Source organism: Otolemur garnettii, unplaced genomic scaffold (genome assembly GCF_000181295.1).
Source record: "Otolemur garnettii isolate 467f Iridium unplaced genomic scaffold, OtoGar3 scaffold00075, whole genome shotgun sequence".
Taxonomy (NCBI): domain Eukaryota; kingdom Metazoa; phylum Chordata; class Mammalia; order Primates; family Galagidae; genus Otolemur; species Otolemur garnettii.
The window spans coordinates 6,678,235-6,703,042 of NW_003852470.1; the positions used below are offsets into that span (position 1 = coordinate 6,678,235).

General features: G+C 45.2%; 2 protein-coding genes across 2 annotated transcripts in view; one reads left to right on the top strand and one right to left on the bottom strand.

The window, feature by feature from the left end:
* Positions 1–3,617, top strand: part of ADAM12 (ADAM metallopeptidase domain 12) — a 275,334-nt gene extending 271,717 nt beyond the window's left edge. Inside the window, exons 21-22 of the mRNA XM_023515635.1 lie at positions 3,429–3,559; positions 3,614–3,617. Of these exons, the coding sequence (XP_023371403.1) occupies positions 3,429–3,559; positions 3,614–3,617 (135 nt within the window). The remainder of the gene's footprint in view (positions 1–3,428; positions 3,560–3,613) is intronic.
* Positions 3,618–13,602: 9,985 nt separating this feature from the next.
* The window catches only part of FANK1 (fibronectin type III and ankyrin repeat domains 1), a 31,133-nt gene continuing 19,927 nt past the window's right edge, over positions 13,603–24,808 (bottom strand). Inside the window, 7 exon segments of the mRNA XM_012807769.1 lie at positions 13,603–13,763; positions 13,766–13,793; positions 13,900–13,944; positions 14,237–14,314; positions 14,892–15,035; positions 17,523–17,688; positions 24,661–24,726. Coding sequence (XP_012663223.1) covers positions 13,603–13,763; positions 13,766–13,793; positions 13,900–13,944; positions 14,237–14,314; positions 14,892–15,035; positions 17,523–17,688; positions 24,661–24,726 — 688 coding nt within the window.

The following is a 24,808-nucleotide window of genomic DNA, read 5'->3' on the forward strand; positions in this document are numbered from 1 at the left end:
CTGGAACGTGATCAGAATATGGAAGAATGGAACAGCCCTATTTAATAGCATACCTGCATTTTTCCTCAGTGTCCAGAAGGAGTTGAGAGGGGAGAAGAATGGGATTTAGACTCTTCATTTCCTCATTTAAAGTGAAAATAGATCTAAAGAAATACTGACCGAGTGTCGGTGGCCCTGCCTGCACTCGTGTCTCAGCTCCCTTCAGATGCTTCTGCGTGGCTGTGCTAGACTGGGGAGGCCCAGGCTCGGGTGCAAAGGTAACAGGAAAAGCAACAGGCTACAAGGCAACATGGAAATGACCCCTGTTTCCCCCAAGGTCAAAGCATAAGCTGCTGGTGATTCTCACCGAATATTTCATGGGTTCCACACCCCATGCCTGATATCTGTGAGGGCCCATTTCCTCGGACCACCCCCACTGTCCCACAGCCATCATGTCCTAGCTGAAGTCTGGCAGGAAGCCAGCATCTTACCCAGGCAGCATCCCTGCATGTGACCTGTTTTGTGTCTCCATCTATACCACGTCCTGGGCATGGTTGGAGGAAGCAGATGGTGTCTGTGCTGGCCTGTGTTTGAGGTCAGAACTTGCAGTCAGTATCTCAGCTCTTTGGGCTTGTATCACTGTGGTGACCGTATAATTTATCCTCTGAGGCAAGAGTCTTGTCTGTAAGAATGTGATTAATAATTAAGCAGGACCATAAACATAAATTGGGAATGTACCGGGCAAACTAGAATGAATGGCCGACCTAATTATCGCCTACAAGTCCACAATAAATCCAAATATACGGTGAGGTATTATAACATATACCTCGATTTTTCTCCAGTGTTGCAATAAAAACCTGACATTATCTTTAGTCCCAAGGCTAGTCATACTTCGCAGCAAAACTGGTATCAATTATTTAATTCCCCAAGTCTTTCAATTTTATGAGTACATGCATTCATTTGTACATTAACACTAATATCTTGCTTCTAGATTTCTGCTGTCTTATAGGAAAGGAGCTTGATTTGTTGCCTTAGTTTGTTACACAGTGTTTGCTGGTCGGGTCATGACACTTTCAGATGGTAAATTCACTCCATCAGTGATGGCTGTAGGTTAGCAGCAGCAGCTGACACTGAACTCGTTGGCTAATGCATGCCAGGCATGCTACGAGCTTTGATACCGCTCTTAAATCCTCACCCCAAACTGTGAGGAAGGGACTCTTCATTCCCATCTCGTCTCACCAACGGGGACACACCTCAGCACTAGTAAGCATGGACCCAGTTGGATATACAAAAGCCCATACTCTTGGGTCCTTATTCCTGGCTAGGAGTTTGTTCTATTTTATAGTCTATATCCCGCTGATGGTCCCTTTAACGGAAACATAGAAATGCAACTTCTAAATCTGTCCCTCGTGCAGTGGCTCTTCGTGGCCCAATCCACGTGCTGCTCCGACCTGGCCTATCCTCCACACAGCTGCGGTTGACAAACTTCTATTATAGCTCCCTTTACTTTTCAAAGATGCGGTGATTATACTGTTGCGTTCTTTCATTCGAGCCCCAATGGCTGAATAAATGGAATTTTAGTGTGATCTGTCCAGTGAGGTATTCACTTCAAGTGCTTTAAAATTGTTTTTGCGTGTTCCTGGATGTCTGGGGTACTGAGTGCTGTGACAGAGGGTTTGCTCACTTGTTTAGGATGTTCAGTCTCCTCGGGGTCCCAGCACATTCCCTGCAGACTTTCTGCGTGTTCATGAGGGTTACTGGGCTCCACAGCCCAGAGCAGAGGCGTCTTGGCCCCCATGCTCACCTGGGCCCAAGAGGAGAGTGCTGGGTCTAACACTTACCGGCTTCTGGACCCAGCTCCAATAAGTGCCCCCCTCAGAGGCAGCCATGGGAAAGGCCCCACGAAAACAAGTGGTTTTGAGTTGACCATTGGCTGCTTCTCTCATATTTCTGTCAAGCATTTTAAATTTGTGTTGTGAGGGCCCACTGAACGAATCTACATGCTGAGAATTTCCTGCCCACTGTTTTATTTACTCCTCATGACCATGCTGTGAGGTGGGTTTTACTTATCCCGTTTTCCAGAGGAAGAAAATGAGGTTCAGAGAGGTCAAGTGACTTGTGCAAGTCCCAAAGCATGGTCTTTGGGTAAAACCAGAGGGGACTCTCCTTCAAGGCCATGCTCTCCCTCCCTGGCCTCTGGCCAGGTAGCTCCACTCCTTAGCCTCTTTACAGAATTTGACTGGGCCCTGAAACCCATGTGTTGATTCTTTGTGTTTTGTTTTGTTTTGTTTGTTTGAGACAGAGTCTCACTCTGTCGCCCTGGGTAGAGTGCCATAGCATCATAGCTCACAGCAACCTCAAATTCCTGGGCTCCAGCAATCCTCCTGCCTCAGCCTCCCAAGTAGCTGGGACTACAAGCACCCGCCAAAATGCCTAGCTAGGTTTTCTATTTTTAGTAGAGATGATTTTCTATTTTTTTTTTTTTTTTGAGACAGAGCCTCAAGCTGTCCCCCTGGGTAGAGTGCCGTGGCATCTCAGCTCACAGCAACCTCCAACTCCTGGGCTCAAGCGAGTCTCCTGCCTCCGCCTCCCAAGTAGCTGGGACCACAGGCGCCCGCCACAAAGCCTGGCTATTTTTTGGTTGCAGCCGTCATTGTTGTTTGGCAGGTCCGGGCTGGGGATTAGAACCCGCCACCCTAGGTGTACGTGGCTGGCGCCTTAGCCGGTTGAGCTATAGGCGCCGAGCCACGATTTTCTATTTTTAGCCCTACTCCTGCTAGGGCTGGTCTCAAACTCCTAAGCTCAGGTGATCCACCCACCTCAGCCTCCCAGAGTGCTGGGATTATAGATGGAGCCACCACACCTGGCCCATGTGTGGATTCTCTGAACCCATCACTGGGCAGTATTTTAGGGGAGAACTTGAGTACATCCCATGCAGCATCCAGGACAGGTGTTCAGCATGTCACACATGTGTGGTGGGTGGGGATTACCACCCTCATCATCTAGCTCAGTCACACTTGACCCCGTCCTGCTACTTGATTCTGGCAAAATGGGAGAAATGAATGCCATGATCGGGAAGGTTTTTATCAACTTCTCATTTGAGGCCTGTGTAAGTTGAAAAGAAGCTTTAAAGCCCAGGGCAAGGTGTATCCCTATTCACGCTGGCAGAGAAACCCACCACACACTGAGCCCCCACCCACCCACCTCTGAGCAGCGTGGGAAGGGAAGACCCACATCCTGTGTTGGTAACACATGAGTCTGTGGATAAGTCTTTTAAGTGTCAGAGAAGATCCTGGCAGAAAGGTTAACAAAGTCAGCACCCTGCCCCTTGTATGGGGAGAGGATTATGAGACCCATGCTGAGCACAGTGTTCCCGGTATTCTGCTGGCTCCTGGGGTCCCTGTCTGGTTGGAGAGATGAGTGATCAGACATCCTCTTGTTTCTTACAGGGAACTCATAAGCCAAACCCTCCTCAGAAGCCTCTGCCCGCAGGCCCTGTTGGCAGGACGACTCGGTTCGGCAGCACTCCGGGGAGGACCCTGAGGCAGCAGGAGCCTGGGCTCTGCCTGGCACCCCTCAGGTTAGTGCAACGTGGCCATGCCCTTCTCTTTCCCTCTCCAGTGCTATGGGGCAGCTGACCCAACCCCAGGTGGGACATGGGTGTGGTGGTCTGCTCCTGCTTCCTGTACTCCCCGCAACTGGGAACAACATAAAATAGATAACCAGGAAGGAAGCAGTCGGTGTGAGCTGTGATCACAGACATCACCACATATCTCCTATTGCCGACCCCAATGCTCCTAAGAGATCAAGATGAAGCAGAATTAGACAGCAGACCTCAGAACACCATGGCTGCTGCCTCAGGCCCGGCCTTGTCTCCCAGAGACACAAGAAGAAGTGCTGCCACATGCTGTACAACCCTGAATGCTCCTCTCCAAAACCTTCACCAGACCTTGGCAGACTCTGCCTAATCCCTGGGCCCCTGAGACGTAGGTTGGGGTGGAGGGTCACAGATGAAACCAGAGGAGTAGGGGGAGCAAGGCAAAGGTGCTGCCAGGCAGTGGGATGCTGGGATAACTGGAAGATTCTTTAAACAACTGACAAAAGGAATCGCCCTAGTGGCTGTGGCCGATTGGAGAGGCACAGGCCTGCACGCTAACTCACACAGCACGACCCAGGGGAGTGCTGAAGTCGGCTCATGCTGGTTGGCAAGAGCTATTAAATTTCCAGGAATTTTGAAAGCTGGTGTTAAACCTAGCCACTATTAAAGAGTAAATGATGTAAACTTACAATGATCTAAATTATACTAAAAACAAGGGTCATAATAATTGCTGAAAACTTTCCACTTTCAAAAAACATTTTAGTGCATTTTGCTATAGTTATTAATATCTGAGCTCTTAACGTTGTGTGCATCTGTCAGCTCCAGATGGTAGAAATCCTACATGGAGGTGGCTGCTGGCACCTCTTCCATGTCAGTTGACGTCATGGTGGTAGTTCGAAATCAGCCATGTTGGGAGTATTTACACCATGGAAATTGGCAAACACTACAGATCAGGCTCTCCTTCCTCAAACCCCCATGGGGTTGTTAAACATTTGCCAGCACACAGATGAGTTAAACCTGCAGCCAAAGCACTCTTCCGACTCCCATGCCCTCTTGGCAGGAAGCTTGCTTTATGAGCTCTGAAGAATCAAAGGCACCGTGCTGGCCAGGCCCTGGGTTCAATAATTCAGTATCACTAAAGGGGAAGACACACTGGAGGGATTTCATTACAGCTCTCAGGAAGAATGCTTTGGCCTGTTAAAGAAATAGCTGCCTAATAAATCTCAGAGATAAAGCTGGTCAAAGGGTTAGGACAATGGTTTCATTCCCGACTGCATAAATACAGAAAAATTGCATAGCATCCTAATTATTTCATTGTGGTTTGTCTGTTGATCTTAAAGCTACTTTCCTTGTTCTTTTTGAAGAGAAACACTACTTTACATGGACATGAGGGCAAGGCCCTTTTGGTAAAATGCCCTACAGCAGTGGCCTGTCTTAACCTCTGCTGGTTGCTGACACCACTGCTAGCTGACTTGGGTCCTGTCCTGTTCCTTTTTGAGGGATCCCTTGTGCCTGCCTTTGCTCCTGTTTGAAGAGCCAGTACCCCCAAAAAGTAAACTATGAGTTTTTTCTATTGATGACATGTTGAAATACTGCTATTCTAGATATATTTGGTTAAGTGAAATGTATTGGTAAATTAATTTCACCTTTTTTTTCCTGTGGCCACTAGAAAATTTCATACGTGGTGGATCACTTTTTTTTCTGATGGACATCATTCTTCTGGAGTCAACCTGTGGCTGGGAGGGTGGATCTGGAGAGGGGAGGCTGTCATACCCCACTGGGCATCCTGTAGCCCTCAGCAAGGTCCCCTGTGTGATCCCCAACTCCTGCCAAAAGCAAGAGTGGCCTCCAGCCCCCAGCAGAGGGGCTGTAGGTTTGACCTAGGAACGCCTCCAGACTTCAGGAAGACACCTCAACAAATGGCTCTCAAGGCCTCTAACTGTACTTTTGCTTTCTCCTCTCAATGCAGACCTGCCCCTAAGTGCCCACACCAAGTGCCCAGACCCACCCACACCGCCTACATCAAGTGAGAAGCCGACACCTTTTCTCAACAGTGAAGACAGAAGTTTGCACTATCTTTCAACTCCAGTTGGAGTTGTTTTTGTACCAACTTTTAAAAGAAATTTTTTTTAATGTTTAAAACACCATTATTTTAAGGACTTTGAGCTACTGCCGTCAGTGCTGTGCTGTGCTATGGTGCTCTGTACACTTGCTCAGGTACTTGTAAATTATTAATTTATGCAGAATGCCTATTACAGTGCCGTGTGCTGGAGTAGGCGTTTTTGCCATCACTGAGTTTTCCATAGAAGGAAGGCTTGTTGTGCTTTTAATGTTTTAGTGAACTTGAAATATCCTGCTTGCGGGGCTTCTGGACAGGATGTTAACTTTCTGATCAAGGCGTTATTGGAAAGCATTTCCTAGCTACCCAGGGCTGTGGTTCTGGCACCAGACCCCAGGCAAAGCACCCAGTGACTTTCTGGAATTTCATCAGGCCAGACCCGAGGAGCTTTAGGTCCAAGGCTGCCCTTGGCTCTCAGGGAGGCCCCCAAGGGCTACACCTTGAAGTGTGGAGCCAGCAGGGAAAAATCTGGTTTCTGGCCAAGAAGCTTTGGAGAGCACTTGAATTGCAGAACAGGAATTTTAAGGTGTGACCACACCAGGGTAGGGAACAGAGCACTGGTCAAGCAGACACTTGACCTTGAGCTGACCAGCCGTGAGCACAGGTGGGGAGCAAGCAGCATTGCCCTGCAGTTGGAGATCTGTAGTGCCACTCGAGGTTTTGCTTTATAGAAGCACCAAGAACATCTTTCTCTGGCTGCCCTTTGCAGAGTGCTGGCATCAGTTCGTGTAGACTGAGAAAGGTGGTGTTTCTACAAGAAAGTGACAGTGCAGGCACCACAAACCTCCATCTCCTCCTACAGTTGGCACTAAGCAAGTTACCACATTGTCGTTGTAATGGTGATACTATGATCCTGTATTCAGACAGACAGGTGAGGCTGTCTATGGGACCATAACTAATTTCAGATGTGAACCAGAAACCAGATCTAGTCAATTAAATCTGTAAATTAAAATCTCCTTTTGCTGCAAGGTTCAACTTATTAAAAATTAGGCAGAATCCCTATGCCTGCAAAGATTACAACCAAATGGTATGCCATCTTCCCTGGTATCACCTATGGCTGCCATCCATAATGGCATAGTCTGAAAAAAGAACTGTAAGTCACTACTAAGTTCACTTTGGGGCAGCCTATTTTCCCGGTTTGGCTGCAGAAATCTTTAAAAGATGTTTTTAGTGTAGAGTCGCAATCTATTTCTTAAACATGTATGACCTACCTGTGGAGCATCATAGAATATGATGAGATCAGTTCCTAATCCTAAATATTCATGAAATTCTGGGGTGGGAAGCAGCCCCTTCCACCTTCTACTCTTCAGATGTCTAACTGGGGGGCCATTTTCATAGGAATATCTTTAAGATGCCTATACGGGTATCTAATGGTATGAAAAACACAGAAACAGACAAGGTGAAATACCATCCTGCCTCCTCCTGTCTTCTCAGGGGTCATGTGTGCCTACTTTTCCCATTAGGAGACAAGTGACCACAGTTCCGTAATTCACTCTGGGTGTTCTGTGCTTTGGGGGTCATTTCAATGGTTTTCCTACGCCTTGAAGCAGAAAGAAAAATACGTACCAAGAATCTTGGTTTGCCTTCCAGAAAACAAAACTGCATTTAACTTTTCCCCATTTTCGCCACTGTATCTAGGCAACACAGTATTCATGACTATGAAGAAACTAAAATTCATGTCACACACACCACACACACACAAGGGAACCCAGCTCTGACACATTCCAACTCCTGTAGGATGCATCTGTTTACTATATAATTTTTTCTTAAAAATGTAAAGCCATGCTAGAAAATATTACTGCTGATGAGACACATACAGAATGACTATAACTGAGATTTACACATTTGCTAATTGTGTTAAGGCCAAAACCTATACTATTGACAAGGTTTACAGAATTTCATGGTGCATTATGTGGGCATTGTCTTTATAGATGCCCAGACCCTTAGATTGAGCATTTTAGCCTCTCCTCCTATGAGAAAGGAAATGAATGGATTTTCTTTTTTCTTCTTTCTTAGCTGTAATTCCTGTGCTTCTATTTCAGGGAACCAGGAAAAGTTTGTATTAAAGGAGGTTAAAACTGTGATCTTACACCGTGTCGTCAGGGACCACTTAGGGGCTGTGGCTGATGACACTCTTATCTCTACAGTACTAATTTGCTTTTATAGAGCCATGCAATCTACTTCTGAATAAGATCATATTTAAAACTAATACTCCCTTACAATACACAGATAAATGTTATTATTAAAGGAATAATATTTCCAAGATGCAATATTTATCAAATGAAGCATATTTAGCAATAATTTCCATTTTAATATAACTTAGGAACCAGGGAACTGGGAGGGGGAGGGCATTCCACTCCCTTTTTATATCCTTACAAATGATGCAAACAATTGAGACTTGTATGTCAATGGCAATCTAATATCTGTTCTAATTGTGTAAGCATGAATAATAGAGTCGGTTTGAGTTTTATTAGGCAGAGAAAGCCGGTGTGAGCAGACACAGAGGAGGCCCGGAGGCCAGTTACTTTTCTTCCTATATCTTATTATAGTTGTAGGTTATATGACCCCACTTTATGAGTTCCAGGCAATTCCATTTAAAAGTTTATCTCCTGAAATAGTTTTTTTTAACAGTTTGTTTTCCTAACACATGGACTCAGATGTGTAGCAACCAGGAAAAACCGTGCATCACATTTCCCACTGTCCAGCTATGCACACAGAGGTCACCCTTCCCAGGGTGAGTTTTTCCGGCTTACACATGTGGGATGACATCACAGAAACCACAAAAGCAGCAAGTTAAACTATATGAGAATAAATACTTCTGACTAGTCTCACAAGGGACATTGTTATGCCTTCTTAACTTTATGAGGAATTCTCAGGCTGAAGCTATAAGCCATTGTTCTCTGGCAAATCAGTACAACACATCGATGCATCTCCTGAAAGAAAAGCTGCTCAAACTCTGATCAGTTTGTTCCTGGGAGCCTGTGATCTCCCGTGGTGCTAAAGGGAGCCTGGTGCTGGGCTGACTGGAATGCCCGCACCCTCCTGCCACCCTCCGCTGATGTTTACTGAGCGCTCTGAGCCAACAAGACCCCCAACAACCAAGGGGGCCCGATGTGATGCCTGGGCAGCCAGGCTGGGTCCTTGCAATGCACCCTGACCTCTCGTAGGCTTTCCTCTGTAGGGCTCCCCGAGGTGTTCTGGGAGCACAAGGCCCTGGAGATCCTTCCTCATTGCTCTCTACGTGGCCTCTGCCAGACACAGTGACCCAGATTAAAGTCACACCAACCCTCCCAGAAGTCTCCCAACACCAGTGCTGACCCAGAGGTGTGACTTTCAGGCTGGGAGTTTCATGTGCTATAAAAGATGGATGGGGGACACTGCAGGCACCAGTCTTTCCCCCTAAGGCTGCCACAGGTGTTCCTAGGACTCAGCAGCAGGCTCACCCACACCTATGGACCCAAGAAGCCAGAGGCTCCCACATCCATTTACCTCTCTCTGTCCCCAGACATAGTCCCTTTCCCAAGCCAAACCAATGCTGATGCCTCACCTGTCTCCAACAGTCAGGCGATGGTCTCTACTTCCATCCCTACTTCAGGGCGCCCAAAGTGGCAACTACTGCTGGGTGGCTGCCCCTGCAAGATCCACCCACGGGGCCCACAGAGCCCAACCTCACTGGGGAAGGGGGACGGGCAGCCCCTCCCACATCAACCCGCAGTCACCTCCCACCTGATGCCAATTAGAAGGGGAGCGGGTCACAGAAAAACAGCTTATCTGTGACTGCAAAATTCTCCTGACTCATGCTAAGAGTTCCTGTGGACATCTGTTGCAAACCTATTTGGAAACTGATAGCAAAACAAGTAAGGCTCTAAGAAAGATTGGTGAGCCCGAGCCGAGAGCCGTTCCTGTGCAGTGAGGAGGTTTCCAGACCCCACGTCACCTGCGCGTGGAGGCACCATTCCCCTGCTGAGGGTCCAGCCATTACAAGCTTGTGTCATATGAGATAAAATTAGGAAAAGAAACACTGTATGAAATTGTTAAAGGGGCAGTAATGGACGGTGATAGCCAGAAGATTTAACACACAATTAAAATCTGAATTCGACTCTTTCAGGTTGAATGCCCTGTAACCCACCCTGATTTTCCATATCACCTTCAAAAAACATGTTCTATAGTCCCTGTGATTCTCCTATAAAGTAACTTTGTAGTCAGTTTAGCACATTTTAAATCCAGGCAAAAGAATGTCACATGATTGTTTTAGTTTTACAAAAAGGTTGAATGATAGTGGGTGTTCGTGGCCTACAAACAAGCAGGAACTTCTGTAGGGCAGTGGCAGAAAAAAACAAAACAAAAAACATCTTTAAGATGCCAAGGCAGGACAAGTAGGTGGGAAAGCTGATAGTTCTCTTGTCCCTTCTTTTAGGTCAAATTGGTAGGTTTTGGGAAGGCCCATTGTTTGAATGTGTGCGGCAACTGTCGGTATAACTCCTGAACTCCTAGAACTTGGCTACAGGCTATTTCGCACAGTACAGATTAAAGTCACAGCTACATAAACCAGCTCATTAATTTTATAGTGCTTCATCCATTTATAATGCTTTGGTTTACTAATTTTTTCACATACCTTTTTATGTTACAATCTGTTTCTTTTGTACGCATTTCTCATCCTGGGGTTCTACAGGTAAACGCAACCTGCTATTTCAGTAGAAAGTTACTGTTAAGAATATGATACCCAATAAATGGTATTCAGATAAATAGAAAGATGTGTCTTATTTGTTATTAAGAATGTTACCAAAATGGAAGAGCATGTTCACATGGAAAAACGTATGTTCTTTTATAGATGCATAAATTCCAGAATAGTACATACATAAGAAAATAAAAAGAATGGCTGGAGGGGGGAGGTCAAGGGGAACATGTTACCCATCCTCATTAAATATATCTGGGACAAGGAGGGCAGATACTGACACACAAATGGGGGAAAGGGAGGCCTTGTGGGACACTTGCACTAGACTGTTTATTGCAGCTCAATTTACAATTGCCAAAATGTGGAAACAGCCTAGATGCCCACCAACCCAGGAATGGATTAACCAGCTGTGGTATATGTATACCATGGAATACTATTCAGCCATTAAAAAAAATGGAGACTTTATAGCCTTTGTGTTAACATGGATGGGAGTGGAACACATTATTCTTAGTAAAGCATCACAAGAATGGAGAAGCATGAATCCTATGTACTCAATTCTGATATGAGGACAATTAATGACATGGTAGGGGAAGGGGAGAGCAGAGAGAGGAAGAAGGAGGGAGGAGTGGAGAAGGGAATAGCAGAGAGAGGGAAGGAGGAAAGGGGTGGGGTCTCACACCTTTTGAGGACAAGACACGACTGTAAGAGGGACTTTACCTAACAAATGCAATCAGTGAAACCTGGTTTCTTGTACCCTCAATGACTCCCCAACAATAAATTAAAAAAAAAAAATAGGTTTCTTTAACTTATTTACATAAGAAATTTGAGAGGAAAGCAAGGAGTGGTACAGACCTTTATATCAGACTCATCTCAAATGAAAATCTAAATGTAATATCACAAAAATAAATAGCATCCAACTTCACCAAGAAAGATCTACAGAAAATGCAAAGAAAAAATATATAATGACAACAAGAACAAAAGGGTCTTTATTCTTACCACTCTCACCCATGGCAAAGCAAGTAGGCAAAAGAAAGTACAAAGAAGATGTCAAACTAGAGTGTAAATATCTTAACACAATAACTAAGTAAATGACAAAGTCTATGTTAACCAGTTTGATGAAAATATTTCAAATTGTATATGAAAACACTACACTGTACCCCATGTTTGCATTAATGTACACAGCTATCATTTAATAAAAAAAAGAAGATATCAAATGTAATGAATGTACCTCAAATAGGATACTCCAAACCTACAGACGATACCGTCTCTCCAAGTTCCTCTGAGAAAAGAAAACAAAAAGGATAAATTCTCAAAAAATTATTGTGCTCTAGAAATATAATTATTTAGTCAGAGATGAATTGCATACTATCTAGAAAATAGGGGCAGCGCCTGTGGCTCAAAGGAGTAGGGCGCTGGCCCCATATGCTGGAGATGGCAGGTTCAAGCCCAGCCCCCCAGCCAAAAAAAAACAAAAAAAAAAGACAAAAAAATAGAAATCACCTGTGACAGTTATGCCCTTTTTCCTGAGATTCTAATTCAAAGGGTCTGAGGCTGCCTCAAGAAATCTGTATTTAGCAAATTCTCCCAGTTGAGTCTTTTCATCAGGGAAGTTTAGAAAACTACTTCTGGTGATCCAGCTGAAGCGGCACTGAGGGGAAAAGTCATAGCCCTAAATACATACATGAAAAATGAAAATAAATAAATTTAGTATCTGCCATTGAAAAGTTATAAAAGGAACAACAGAGTAAACCTAAGAGAAAATAGAAGAGATGAATCTGCAGAAATAAACACTTAGAAAAAAAATAGGAGTAATGGAGCCATGAGCTGCACTCTGGGAAAATTAGAACAGCATTTAACCACCTTCTCATCTGACTAAGCAGAAAGAAGAACACACATGCACAGCACATGGGCATCTGGAGTCCAGCATCACCAAACAGGGTTCCCTCAGGGCTACAGTATGGCTGAACACCGAGGGGTGGGGGGGGTGGGGGGCAAGGCTGCCAGGTCTGATGTCAACACAGTGGGAACAGCAAGGAGTCTTTATTCTCACCACAGAGGGGCCGAGTGAAAACAGTCTACAACAGACCCAAAACTGAGGTGCATGTCAACATTGATCGCCAAGAAAAAGGAGCTTTGCAAAGATGTGACTATGCTGCTGCTTAGATTTTAAAACTCAGCTCTAGCAAATCTAAAGGAACATGCCTTGTGCAAAATGTAAGATACTAACAAAAGAGCTTAGGACGGGCCCAGAGATGGCCCACACATCAAATTCCTAAGGTGAACATTCTACGAACTACGTGAAATAAAGCTGAGGGTTGTCAGCATCAACAAAACTGTGTGCTTTTTCCTCTGTGTCCCTCCACAAATACATTGGAGCTTTAATGACCCTTTTATCAGTCTTTCCCCACAGAGACGATTCTACTCTTGTGCAGACTTTTGAAGCTGGTTTTCTCACAGGGCTGAGTTAACCAGCTTGCCCCTATAGATGTGGAAGGCATGGGGCCTGCCAGCCAGCTTCCGTGCCGGTTTTGAAGTGTGTTTCGGAACTAAAGCTCCCCCACATTTGTGTCATAAGGCTCCCAACCAGCAGACTTAGTTGTGGTTAATTCCTACACGTCTAGGAACTGCACGATCAGCATCAAAAACCCTTCTGCTCTGAAGGCTAAATTTAATATGCTGCTCTTTGGCAAAGTCATCCAGCTGCCAGCAGGCCAGGCCTTTCATCCATCGTCTGGGCACGAGGATATGCAAACACGTTCGCAGACAGGTCTGTTCTGAGAAGACTCACCCTTAACCAGACACCTCTTACAGAACAGAATCAGTCTTGAAAGACGTATTTCGAGCTTTGATGTGAGGCCAACAGCTGAGGAGAGAACTCCTGGGCTTTCACTCTGGGACGGTCACTCCGGGAGGGAGCAGGAGGCTGACAGTGCAGCCGGGAGGCCTGGGGCTGGGAAGGGAGCTCTAATTGAGAACACGTGAGGGCAAGAATTCCAGCAAGGCCCACAGTGGCTGGGAGGACGGCTTGAGGGGCAGGAGCCGGAGTGGGGGACCTGTGTGTATTTGTGTAGCTTCAGTGCATAAATATTTTGCTTCATGTCTAACTCCAAGAGGCACAAGTGCAAGAAAACATCCTGGTCCCACAGCCAGACGCCTAATGATGACACCACATACGCACGTGTTTAAGTAAAAGGATGCATTTTAAAGGAACAGCTGTGTATTACAAAAAAGTCACCGTGGACCTTCAACTAAATAAATAAATGTGTAGCCCTCGGAGGTGCGGGATTTCATCTCTCTAGTCCGACGGGCAGGTTTTGCTTTGTTTCCCGTGGATTCGGTAGATTCGCGGCACTCTGGTCTGCAGACAGAAGGCTTCTTCGGCACCTGCTTATTTTCCTTTCTTCTAACAAGGAGATTACGTTCTAAATAAACAAAACAGACAGGTGAATGCAATCCAAGCTTCTGCTGGGTTTTCTGATTCTAACAGTACTACAAAATTCGCCTTGGTAAACAGAAAGAACATCCAACCTGTCTGTCAAAAACTCTGGCCATTTCTAGGACACCTTTGCCAAACTGGAAGAGGAAACAACAGAAATTATATTTTTATACATGCTCTTTCTTCCCCTCTAAGGAAAATCTTTAGATCAGTGGTTCTCAACCTGTGTGGGTCACAACTCCTTTGGGGGTCTCCTGCATATCAGATATTGACATTACGATTCATAACAGTAGCAAAACTACAGTTATGAAGTACCAAGGAAAATAGTTTTATGGTTGGGGGTCACCACAACATGAGGAACTGTATTAAAGGGTCGCGGCATTAGGAAGGTTGAGAACCACTGCTTTAGATAAAGACTGAGTTACTGACCTCGTTTTTTACGCTTGCATCTGCCCCTTTGTCGAGGAGTATCTGAACTAACTCTTCATAATTATTTAGCACGGCCACCTAAAAAACAAACATCAGGGTAGTGTGCATAAGCCCGTCCCTCCCGAGGGAGCTCGGCAGCAGAGCGGGCCCAGCACACACAGGGACCATCGCCGGTCCCCAGAAGCATCCTCAGAAAGGCCAAGCTGCCAGCCCGTAGTGGCTCTGTGCCCCAGGCCTGCGCAGTGCTCGCTCTGCACGGGAGCAGTGCAAGGAAAATGAAGATGGAATCTCCCTGCCTCCACCCCAAAATGGCAGGAGAGATGCTAGGCCAGACTGGCACAAAAAGCAGCATGTTCTTTGTTTCACCAGATCTGTTTTGATCCCAGAATGGCCCCAGGGGCAAGGGTTGGTAATCCTTAAAGAAATGGTTGGAAAAAAAAATTTCTTTTATATATACATATATATACACACACATACATATATATATATATATATAATGTGACATTCTCATGTCTTTTTTAATGGGTGCCAGGGAATACACAATCAAAACCCAGGGCTCATATGGAGCCAAGTTCACAAGGGTTATCTAACTATGGAATGAACTCTGACCTTCATTCCACACACACAGCAGGCTCATTTCCCGAGAAGGGCCTACCATGAGTGGTGTCTTTCCATCTCTATCCTTCACGTTCACGTTGGCCCCAGCCTCAATCAGAAGGGAGGCCACACCCTGGTTTCCTGACACAGCGGAGAGTCTCATGAGCGGTGTCCACCCGGAACCGGTGTCTACAACATCTACCTGTCGTGCCAGAGAAAGAGCTGAGTGCAGCCCAGTTTCTGATCCTTAAAATGACTCACACTTGGAAAAGGAATATCCACTTGCCCAAACTCCCCTCAGCTAGCAGACTGTCTGGAGTTGGGAGGTGGTAACTGCACTCTGCTAATTTAACCTGGGTTTCTGTGCAGTGAGGAGGTGTGTCAGGCTCACATTCAAGGAGGCTGAGGGGCCCTACAGATGCCCCATTGACAGCTTCATCTATATTCTTTGAAATGGAAAAAAGATGGGCTGGAACAAGACAGTAATAATATATGTGTGTTCACTTATATGTAGGAATGCTTATCAAGCTCAGGCAGGAGACCCATAGGTCTGGGACACAGACTCCAAAGTGAAAAGTTAGCTAACCTGATGCCTCCTCCAAAATCATAGTGTGCCCGGCAATCAGATGGCTATTTCTAATAATCTGTTGTACATTGGAATCTCTTGATTTGGTTTTTTAAAAGAAATGTGTTGGAATAAGAAAGCTGTACATTACGCCTCTTTCAATGCTGATGAAGACCCCACCATCCATGAAGAATGACACTGAGAGGAACATGCATGTGAGTTCACACACACACACACACACACACAAACCTGTTGCAAAGAATTACTCAAAGACGATTTGTAGGCTTTAGTAAAACATCAGAATGGAATAACCAACAAGGAGCTGCCAGGGGATCCTTGGGACATCTCCAGTTATTTACATGTATGAGATTATCCACGGCAATATTGCTAGGAGTGGCCACTCATCCTCATGGAAATAGATAACCTACAGTCAGCGGCCTCGGTTACATTTAAATAACAGTAAGCACTGCGTATCACAGGACCCTGTATACAGTTGTCAGGACACTGCCACCCACATGTTTTCTTTCAGTGCTCAGGCCTAAGGGTAGGTATGTTTATCCCTGATTTATGAATGATCAAACCAAACCTCAGAGAAGTCAAGGGCCTTCCCTGAGGTCACAGGGCTCATTATACATAGAAATGTGTCCCCATTCAAGTAGATCTGTCAGGCCTTGTATAAAGCCATTACATCGGGGGGGGGGGAAAGGGTGGCTTCACCCAGTGTGGCCCATTAACCCTTCCCCTCTCTTCAAAAGCATTAGTTGTGCCACCTACCAAGAACACAGAGAGACTCAAGCTGACATCTGTCTGCCCCAGGCCAGCCACACAGAAATCATTAGTGACACATTCATGCTTATTCTTCTGTCCTCTGCAAGACGGATCCAGTGCTCCAGACAAAGATGGAATTCATCCCATCGGAAGCCCTGAGCCTGCATTTCAAAACTCCGGTGTTTAAATGGTGATAGCAGAGACTTGCCCTATTCCGGATCCTTTACTGAAGGATCAACCTTCACTTTCAATAACAGACTTTTACTGGGGGCAAAGCCTGAGCAGGGCCCATGGTGAGCCAAACAAGCAGAGTATGACTGTCACTAGCACAGGTCCCACGGAGCCCCACAGGCTAAGCCCCTGGCCTCTATGCATAGCTCTAAAACCAACAAAGCAAGAGAAGCAATACATTCTTCCTGACAGACTTTCCCCATCAGGGGGCGCGTTTCTCAATTCCCCAAAATCGATGACAATTGATCTCACAAGCGGAGCCTCACTGTTCCTCAACCACACTTCAGAGGCAAAGCAGAGCACATCTACCAGCACCCTGGAGACACGACTTTCCTCCATGGAGCTGATTTTCCAGGTCATCGATTTTATTTCTCAGCACTGCCCCATCTGGCGAGCACCGTGGGCACAGCACTGTGCCCACCCCCCTTTATTTCCACACCCTGAAAGTCTTAGCTAATTTCTTCAAAGTCTCGAACTAAAACGTTTTCAAAGTTATCAGCAGTTTCCATAATTGATCTCATTCTAATTACCCATCTTCAAATATCTATGGAAGTTCAAACAACTCTACTTCTATTTGCTAAATCAAATCTGTACGTCCTGATAACATGAAATCCAAAGCAGACAAACATGCGGCTTCCACGCCAGAAGCCAAGGGCTAGAACGCTCTGCTCTTCAGACCTTCTGGGTGCTCTCTGGAAACTTTTGTAATGACTAATCTTTAAAGCAAACCAAAGAATAAAAAGTATCCACTTCTAAAAGCAACAGGAAGCACTCATACAGCTCTTAACGCCTTTGTGTCTACACTGCGCTTCAAATATCTGGTACATGGCAGGTGCTCCATGAATCTTTCATGACAGACTAAACGAAAAGACAAGTGAAAAAATGAACACAGGAGTAACGAGCCAAGTACAGGCATCAGAGCCAGCACAGAATTCAGCCCCATTTCCTTTTCCTACATAGGATGGACCCCATGATGATCTAAAGCCTCCCGATCATATCAATTCTATAATGAGCTCTGTTTCCAAGGCCTCAGAGGCGTTCTAGCTGAGAAGTCAGAGCAGCGTTTCTAAGTTCAAGTAGCCAAAGGCCCCGCTTCTCCTGGACCCCAGGGAGCAGCCCCCGTACCGCACAGCCGTCCTTTATCATCCACTCGATCACGTGGCAGTGGCCTCCGTCGATGGCCCAGTGCATAGCTGTGCAGCCGCCCAGGTCTCGAGTCTCCCAGGAGGCTCCGTGTCTTCGCAGGTACCTCACAACATCCAGGTGGCCCGCGTAACATGCAAGCATTAGACTGCAACGTAGGCGAGAAGAGGCATTTGGTTGCAAGTGCGGCCACCAAACACAGGCCACATGTCACCCCACCTGGTTCAAACCAAGAAACCCTAACGTGAGTGGAAAGGCCATGTGACCGGTTCATATAAAATGTGCACGTGTCCACCAGCTGGTGAACCAAGGGTGGGGTGTCCATACAGCGGGGTTTTATTCAGCCCTAAAAGGGAAATGAGGTGTTGCAACGTGGAGGAAGCGGAAAGCGCCGTGCTGTGTAAAGATGCCAGACACGGAAACCCGAGCACTGTCTGACTCCACTTACACACGATCACACGGAAGAGCGGGGCTGGGAGACAGAGCCAGCGGGCTCGGTTGCTGTCCACTGAAGGGAAGGGGCAGTGGCGGTGACCGCTAACGAAGGCGAGGCTTCCTCCTGGGCTGACGAAAACGTTCTGGAGTCCGATATAGAGGCAGTTGTGCTATTTTGTGAATGTCATTTAAAAATGCTACAATGGCTCGGCGCCTATGGCTCAACCGGCTAAGGTGCCAGCCACGTACACCTAAGGTGGCGGGTTCGAATCCCCAGCCTGGACCTGCCAAACAACAATGATGGCTGCAACCAAAAAATAGCCAGGCGTTGTGGCGGGCGCCTGTGGTCCCAGCTACTTGGGAGGCGGAGGCAGGAGACTCGCTTGAGCCCAGGAGTTGGAGGTTGCTGTGAGTGTGATGCCATGGCACTCTACCCAGGGAGACAGCTTGAGGCTCTGTCTCAAAAATAAATAAATAAAATAAAATAAAAATACTACATTTACAAAATGTGTACATTTTGTGAATATCATTTTAAAATGCTAAAGTGTACATTTTTACAGTGTGTGAATTGTGTTATTTCAGTTAAAAATGAAGAGTGATTATAAATGACTGTAAAATACCAGATTTTAAAATTTCCATGAGTCCATGATATTTAGAAAAGAGAAAAAGGAAAAAAGATCTCATTTGACATTATTAGAAATAACTACAAATACTAAACCAATTATCTACTCTAAAAATTGGTATTTAAGGGGAAAACTTAGCCATTTACTTCGCCTTTATAAGACAAAATGTCATCCATCCAGGATGGATGAGGGGACACTCCGTTCACAGAAGACTGCCAACTAATAAATAGACAAGGAAACGCGGACTCTGATTCGCGACTCCCAATGAAATAATTGATTCAGGCAAGGATTGCCAGAAGATACTACAATTATTACAGAAAAGTTAATGGGGAATGACATTCACACAGTGTGGAATTATTACCCCATAGGTTTTCTAATTGCAGTGGGGGGACTGTATTTTTACAAAGGGGGGATTAGCTGTCACCACCCTAACAAATAGCCAAACCCGGAAAACCAACTGAGGAACAGCCGGCATCACCGGCTTCCTGATGGACACAACCTGAGGTTACAGCAGCAGCCCTGAAATGTTCTTGCTAATAAACGCTAACCTGAGCACAGTCACGCCTTTAAACCCATCTTTACTTTATTGGGGAAAAAAGGATAGATGAACAGGTGCAGTGCCTGCCCCACAAGTGACAATTAGGCAAATCCAGAACACAGGGCATCTGTGAGATAATCAGGGAGAGAGGTGGGTGAGGACGAATGAGGGGTGGGCAGGGAGGTGGCAAGGGAGAGGGAGGGAGGGAAAGAGGACAGTGCAGAGTAAGACAGACTGAAAAGCACAAGCAGACGTGGCCTCAGTGGAGCACGGTCTCACCCACCAGCCCCCGAGAAAGCTGCAGAAGGCCTTTCCACGGCACAGGGGAGACCCGCAGGTTTTATGTCACACAGTGGCTGTACAGGTCAGTGTCCTTGTTTGTGGGAGATGTGTACTGAAATATTGACGAGTGGAGGGTACAATGCCTATTACTTATTTTGAAATAGTTCAGGGGGAAAAATGGGCAAATAAAAATGTAGACAGAGAGAGAAACTGCCGAGCGCTGAGTGCTTGGGTCTGTGGGGCCTTCTCTGACCCTCTCTCACCTTCTCAGAATGCTTGACATTTCTCAAAATAAAGAGAAAATAAAACAGAAGATCTTCCCAGTACGGAAATTGTGCAAAGCAGCTCTCTGAGCAATAACTGGAACATCTATCACCCAGGCCAAGCCCAGCTGAGATAGAGCCGGGTATCCACAGCCCTGAGTCCACTCAGGCCCGGAGACCCCCCAGGAGCAGGAGCAGGCGCTCCAACCGCCCCAGTCAGGGGAGCTCTCCCTGCTTCCCAACACTCTGGGGCAGGCAGGCGTCCTCAAACTATGGCCTGCAGGCCACATGCAGCCTGCCGAGGACATTTATCCAGCCCACCAGGTGTTTTTGCCACCACTGCCTGTCCTGCTTAGCAGCAGACTAGTCCCAGGGCCCGCAGTCCGGCCCTCCAACGGTCTGAGGGACAGTGAACTGGCCCCCTGTTTAAAAAGTTTGAGGACCCCTGCTCTGGGGTCTTTAGAATAATCTTTGCTAAGGAAAGAACATTTCATTTGTAATATTACATTCATGTAGAACTCCAGTTATCTGGCTACTGTTCTTAAGTAATGCTTCTTTTTCTTATTTCAGATTAATATGAGGGTACAAATGATTAGGCTACCTTGTTTGCATGTCTAAGGTCAAGTTCAACTGTAGCGGAGGCCTTCATACAGGGGGCGGGCGTGCTGTATACCCTTACCTCGTGCCCCCTAGGTGAGAGCTTATCAACCTCCCCTTCCCCTTGTCCTCCTCCCCCCTCCCCTCCACTTGAATTTAATTTTCTGTTTCCTTTGTGTGGGTGTGTAGATGCTTATCCTTTGGTTTCATGTTAGTATTGTATACATTGGATACTTGCTTCTCCGTTCTTGTGATACTTTACCAAGAAGAATATTCTTCAATGCCATCCAGGTAAATGCAGACGACATAAAGTCTCCATCTCTTTATGGCTGGAATGGAAGGCCCGCCCCCTGCGGCCTGGCTGGAGGCGGCCCCTGCTCAGAGGCACAGCCCTGACCCTTCCCACCAAGTCTCCAGTCCCTTCTCTGGCTTTCTTCTCTCTTTTTTGACATATTATTTTTCATTCTCTCAGTATTATTTCATAGACTTTCTCCTTAAACCCTGAAGAAAATACTTACAGGCTAAATATTCTATCATATGAATCTATCTTAACTTAAATAAGTCCGTTATTGTTGGCCACTTAAGTGGTTTTCAGTTTTCACAATTTTAAATAAGGCCACAGGAAAACACCCTCACTATGTAAAATCTCATTTGCATTTCTGATTGTCTCCTAAAATAGAATCACTGTGCCAATGGACATGGCTGACTTTGGGTGTATATTTCCAGTTTGCTTTCTAGAAACTTATATCCCTTTACACGTGTAGCAACCTACATTTGAAAGTCCAGCTATTTTAGGCTGGGCCCGGCAGCTCAGGCCTGTAATCCCAGCACTCTGGGAGGCTGAGGTGGCCGGATTGCTTGAGCTCCGGAGTTCGAGAGCAGCCTAAGCAAGAGTGAGACCCTGACTCTAAAAACAGTCAGGTGTTGTGGCAAGTGCCTGTAGTCTCTGCTACTCAGGAGACTGAGGCAAGAGAATCACTTGAGCCAAAGAGTTTGAGGTTGATGTGAGTTGTGACACCACAGCACTCTACCAAGAGCAACAAAGTGAGACTCTGTCTCAAAAAAAGAAAAAAAGAAAGTATTGATATTTTACTTCACCTTTACCAATGGTATTATTTTCAATTACCAATTTGATAGGTGGAAATTCTTTTATTACTAACAAGGCTAACCATTTTTAATACAAATTGCTTATACTGATTCTCCTACCCATTGTGTAAACGTGTATAAACTACTGTTTTCTACTGTGCGTGGAGGGGCTTTTTGGAATGTGGATGTGCGTGTGTCTCCTCTGTACATTAACCCACCAGTCATTGGCAAATATTCCCTGAAATGATCCCAAACTTTATAGTTAAGTTGTTTTTAAATACACAATATGTGCTTAATCTTTTCCTTACTGATATTTTTAATGTTTTTATGCCTATCGCATTCCAGGATCAGATAAGTATCTTATTCATTCGTCTGGAATTAATTTTGGTCTGAGCTTTAAAATCAGGATTTATTTAACTTACTTTCTTCAAGTAGCCCATCCTCCCAATGCCCTTCTTATCAGTGTGCCTTGCTTCCATCATCACGTACCAACCTCCTGTGTACACAAGGCTCTATCTGAAGGTTTCTATTCCATTCTACTTATCTTTTCCTAACTATTTGTGCCAGTATCACACTTACTTTAGTTACTATAACTTTAGTAGGCATTTTAATAACTGTCAAGGCAAGTACTTCCACATTTTGATAAAGTTTCAGTAGTTATTATCGTCTATTTGTTCTTCCAGATAAATTAAGATTATTTTGACAGGTTCCCAAGAATGATTCCATTTGAGGCTGCAGTGAATCTTTATATTAATCTGAGAAAAAATGGAAGCTTGTATAATAGCCAATCTCGCTGTTCTGGCATATGGGATGTGTCTTTATTTTTTAAATCTTTTCTATATCTCTCAGTAAAGTTTTAGAGACTTAGTTTTTCATTTAAATGTTCTACTTTTCTTAGTCTTTTTATTCTACTTTCCCCAGAAATCACAGGTTTTCCGGAAATTTTCTTTGTCTTGCAGCTACCCTCTTTACTGAACCTCCTTATTAAGTCCAAGTATTTGAAAGTTAATTCTCTTGGGTTCTGTAGGGAAGAAGTTATAACTTATTTCATACCTTACTGAATTTATCAGCCTTCCAAAATACTGTCTAATCACAAAATAACAAAATACAGCTTGCATTTCCTACGTGCCTCTATCAGGCAGCAGTTTATACACTTTCCACATAATGTATCAAATGCTCAGGACCCCTGTAAGTGCTTCCGTCTATTTTTATCTTCTAGGTCATGGTTCTCAACCTGTGGGTCGAGACCCACAGGAACTGTATTCAAGGGTTGCAGCATTGGGAAGGTTGATAACCACGGTACGGTGAAACTGAGGTGTAGAGAGGTTAGTCGCCTGCCCAAGGCCACACACCACCTCCACAGAGGGGTCAGTATTTGACACCAAGCTCTCTGCGTCTGCCTGCTCTCATGGGCAGCATTACTCATTTTGAAAAGGGTTCTAACACTAAGAATGACGTGGGCTGACCATCTGAGATGGTCAAACAAATTGTGTATGTTGCAAGTCGAAGGGACTGTTCACTCTAACAGACGCGTCCTGCCTCCCATGTATGCGCCAGACGCTGTCCAAAGGCTGACAATACCCTTCACTTAAAAATAAGGTTACTCTTTAACTAGTAAAAAATGCTGAGTTATGCCCAAGTTTTGTTTTGCATCTATACACATACAGGTTTCACCCTTAATCTACTGCTGGGAAGTATAAGAAACGTCTTCCCCTGAGACGGCCTTACCCTCCTGTAGGGCCCTCTGAATTGGGGTGGAAGACATTTATAAACACCCACATGAACACAAACATACAAGTAGCTTCCTGTCTCTTCCTCTCAGGTTTTAGCAATAAGGCTGCCCTGTGTAGCTGTCCAGCTTCTCTCTGCTCTGGAGAAGTTCAAGGTTGTCAGCAGCACTCGCCAGTCTCACCAAGCTCACTGACAGAACAGTCAAGCCACAGAGCCCAGACTGGAGGTAATGTTTAAATACATTTTCTAATTTCTTGCATAGATATTTGTCATTTGAGATGTCCTGTCCTTGGTTTGATTTTAGTGGTTTAAATTTTCACAGAAGAAGTTATCTATTTCAACGAAGTTATCAAATCTGTCATGGATAGGAACATACCGTTTTGATTGCATGTTTGGGTTTCATCAATAACCATTTTATTGTCCTCTTTCAAATTTGTAATTTCGTTTCTTTTTACTTAGATTTACAATAGACTGGTCTGTTTTATTATATAGGTTTCTCCGAGGCAACTCTCACATTTCTCAATAATCTACTTTTAACTAATCAATTCTTTCATTTTTCCCACTCTCCTTACATTCTCTCCCTTTTCCTCTTTCCTTTTGAGTTGGTATTATTTTTTCTAGTCTTCTTGAGTTGATAGCTTAGTTCCGAAGTTAACATGAGACTTATTTGAAAAATGCTTTTTAAATTTATAAATGATTTCTAAAATTTTGTTTGAAATCTGTCTCCCCATTGTATACAAAGACTGGAGTAGGCAAGCTTTCTGATTCGAGAGATTAACGGGCATTCCCTGCTGTATATGACCAGTGTTCAGAGCTGTTCCTCGGACCTGGGTTTGCAGCACCCAAATCCTCCATCTGTGTGTGTCATGTGACCAGAAGAAGCTCCCTGACCCAGGGCTTTGCATTTTGCTCACCCTTCTACCCAAGCACCAAGCACCAAGCACAGAGCCTGGCGTGCGGTAATCACTCAATGAATATGGGTTAGAGCAAATTAGCTAATTAAATCTAATTACTAGATTAACATGTTATCTTTACACCTTTCAAAAACATGTTTTTGTCTATCTTTTGTAAGTACTGTGTTTCTTCCATGAACTTTTCCTATCACGCACTCAGCTGCCCAAGCATCTGTCTGCCCCATCACCTCAGAGAATTCTTCAGATGTATCTCTGATAGTGATGTGTTTGCTTCTTCAAATGCCCACGATTCTTAGTAAACAGAGCTGAAATGCAGTGAGGGCCCTAAGAGAGGGACAAAGTGCCAGGGACAGGCACGTACAGTCAAGACCCATTACAGAGCCGGGGAGCCCTCGGTGTGCACCATGCTCTGAGCTAGAGACGTTAACACAGATGATAACAGACACCCCCTGAGCACCCTGATGAGTGGGAGAATAAATGAACAAACCAGCTTTCGTCATCCCCATCTTTGCTGTGGGACCTACTCATCTCTTGGAACAGTCAAAAGAAACTAAAAAAAAAAATTCTTGGGTTAAATCAGAAACCCTCTGGGCACAAGCCTCATGATGCAATATGAACACGAGCACGTTGGAGGCCGTATCCCCCTCCTACCTGTCCTTGCCACTCCCATTCCGCAGATTGACATCAGCGCCGTTAGAAACCAGGATTTCCACAAGCCTGAAGGAAACGAACACAGCTGTAGCTGGACAGGTCACGCTGGGCACCCCCAACCATCCAGTGCAAATGAATCACACTGCAT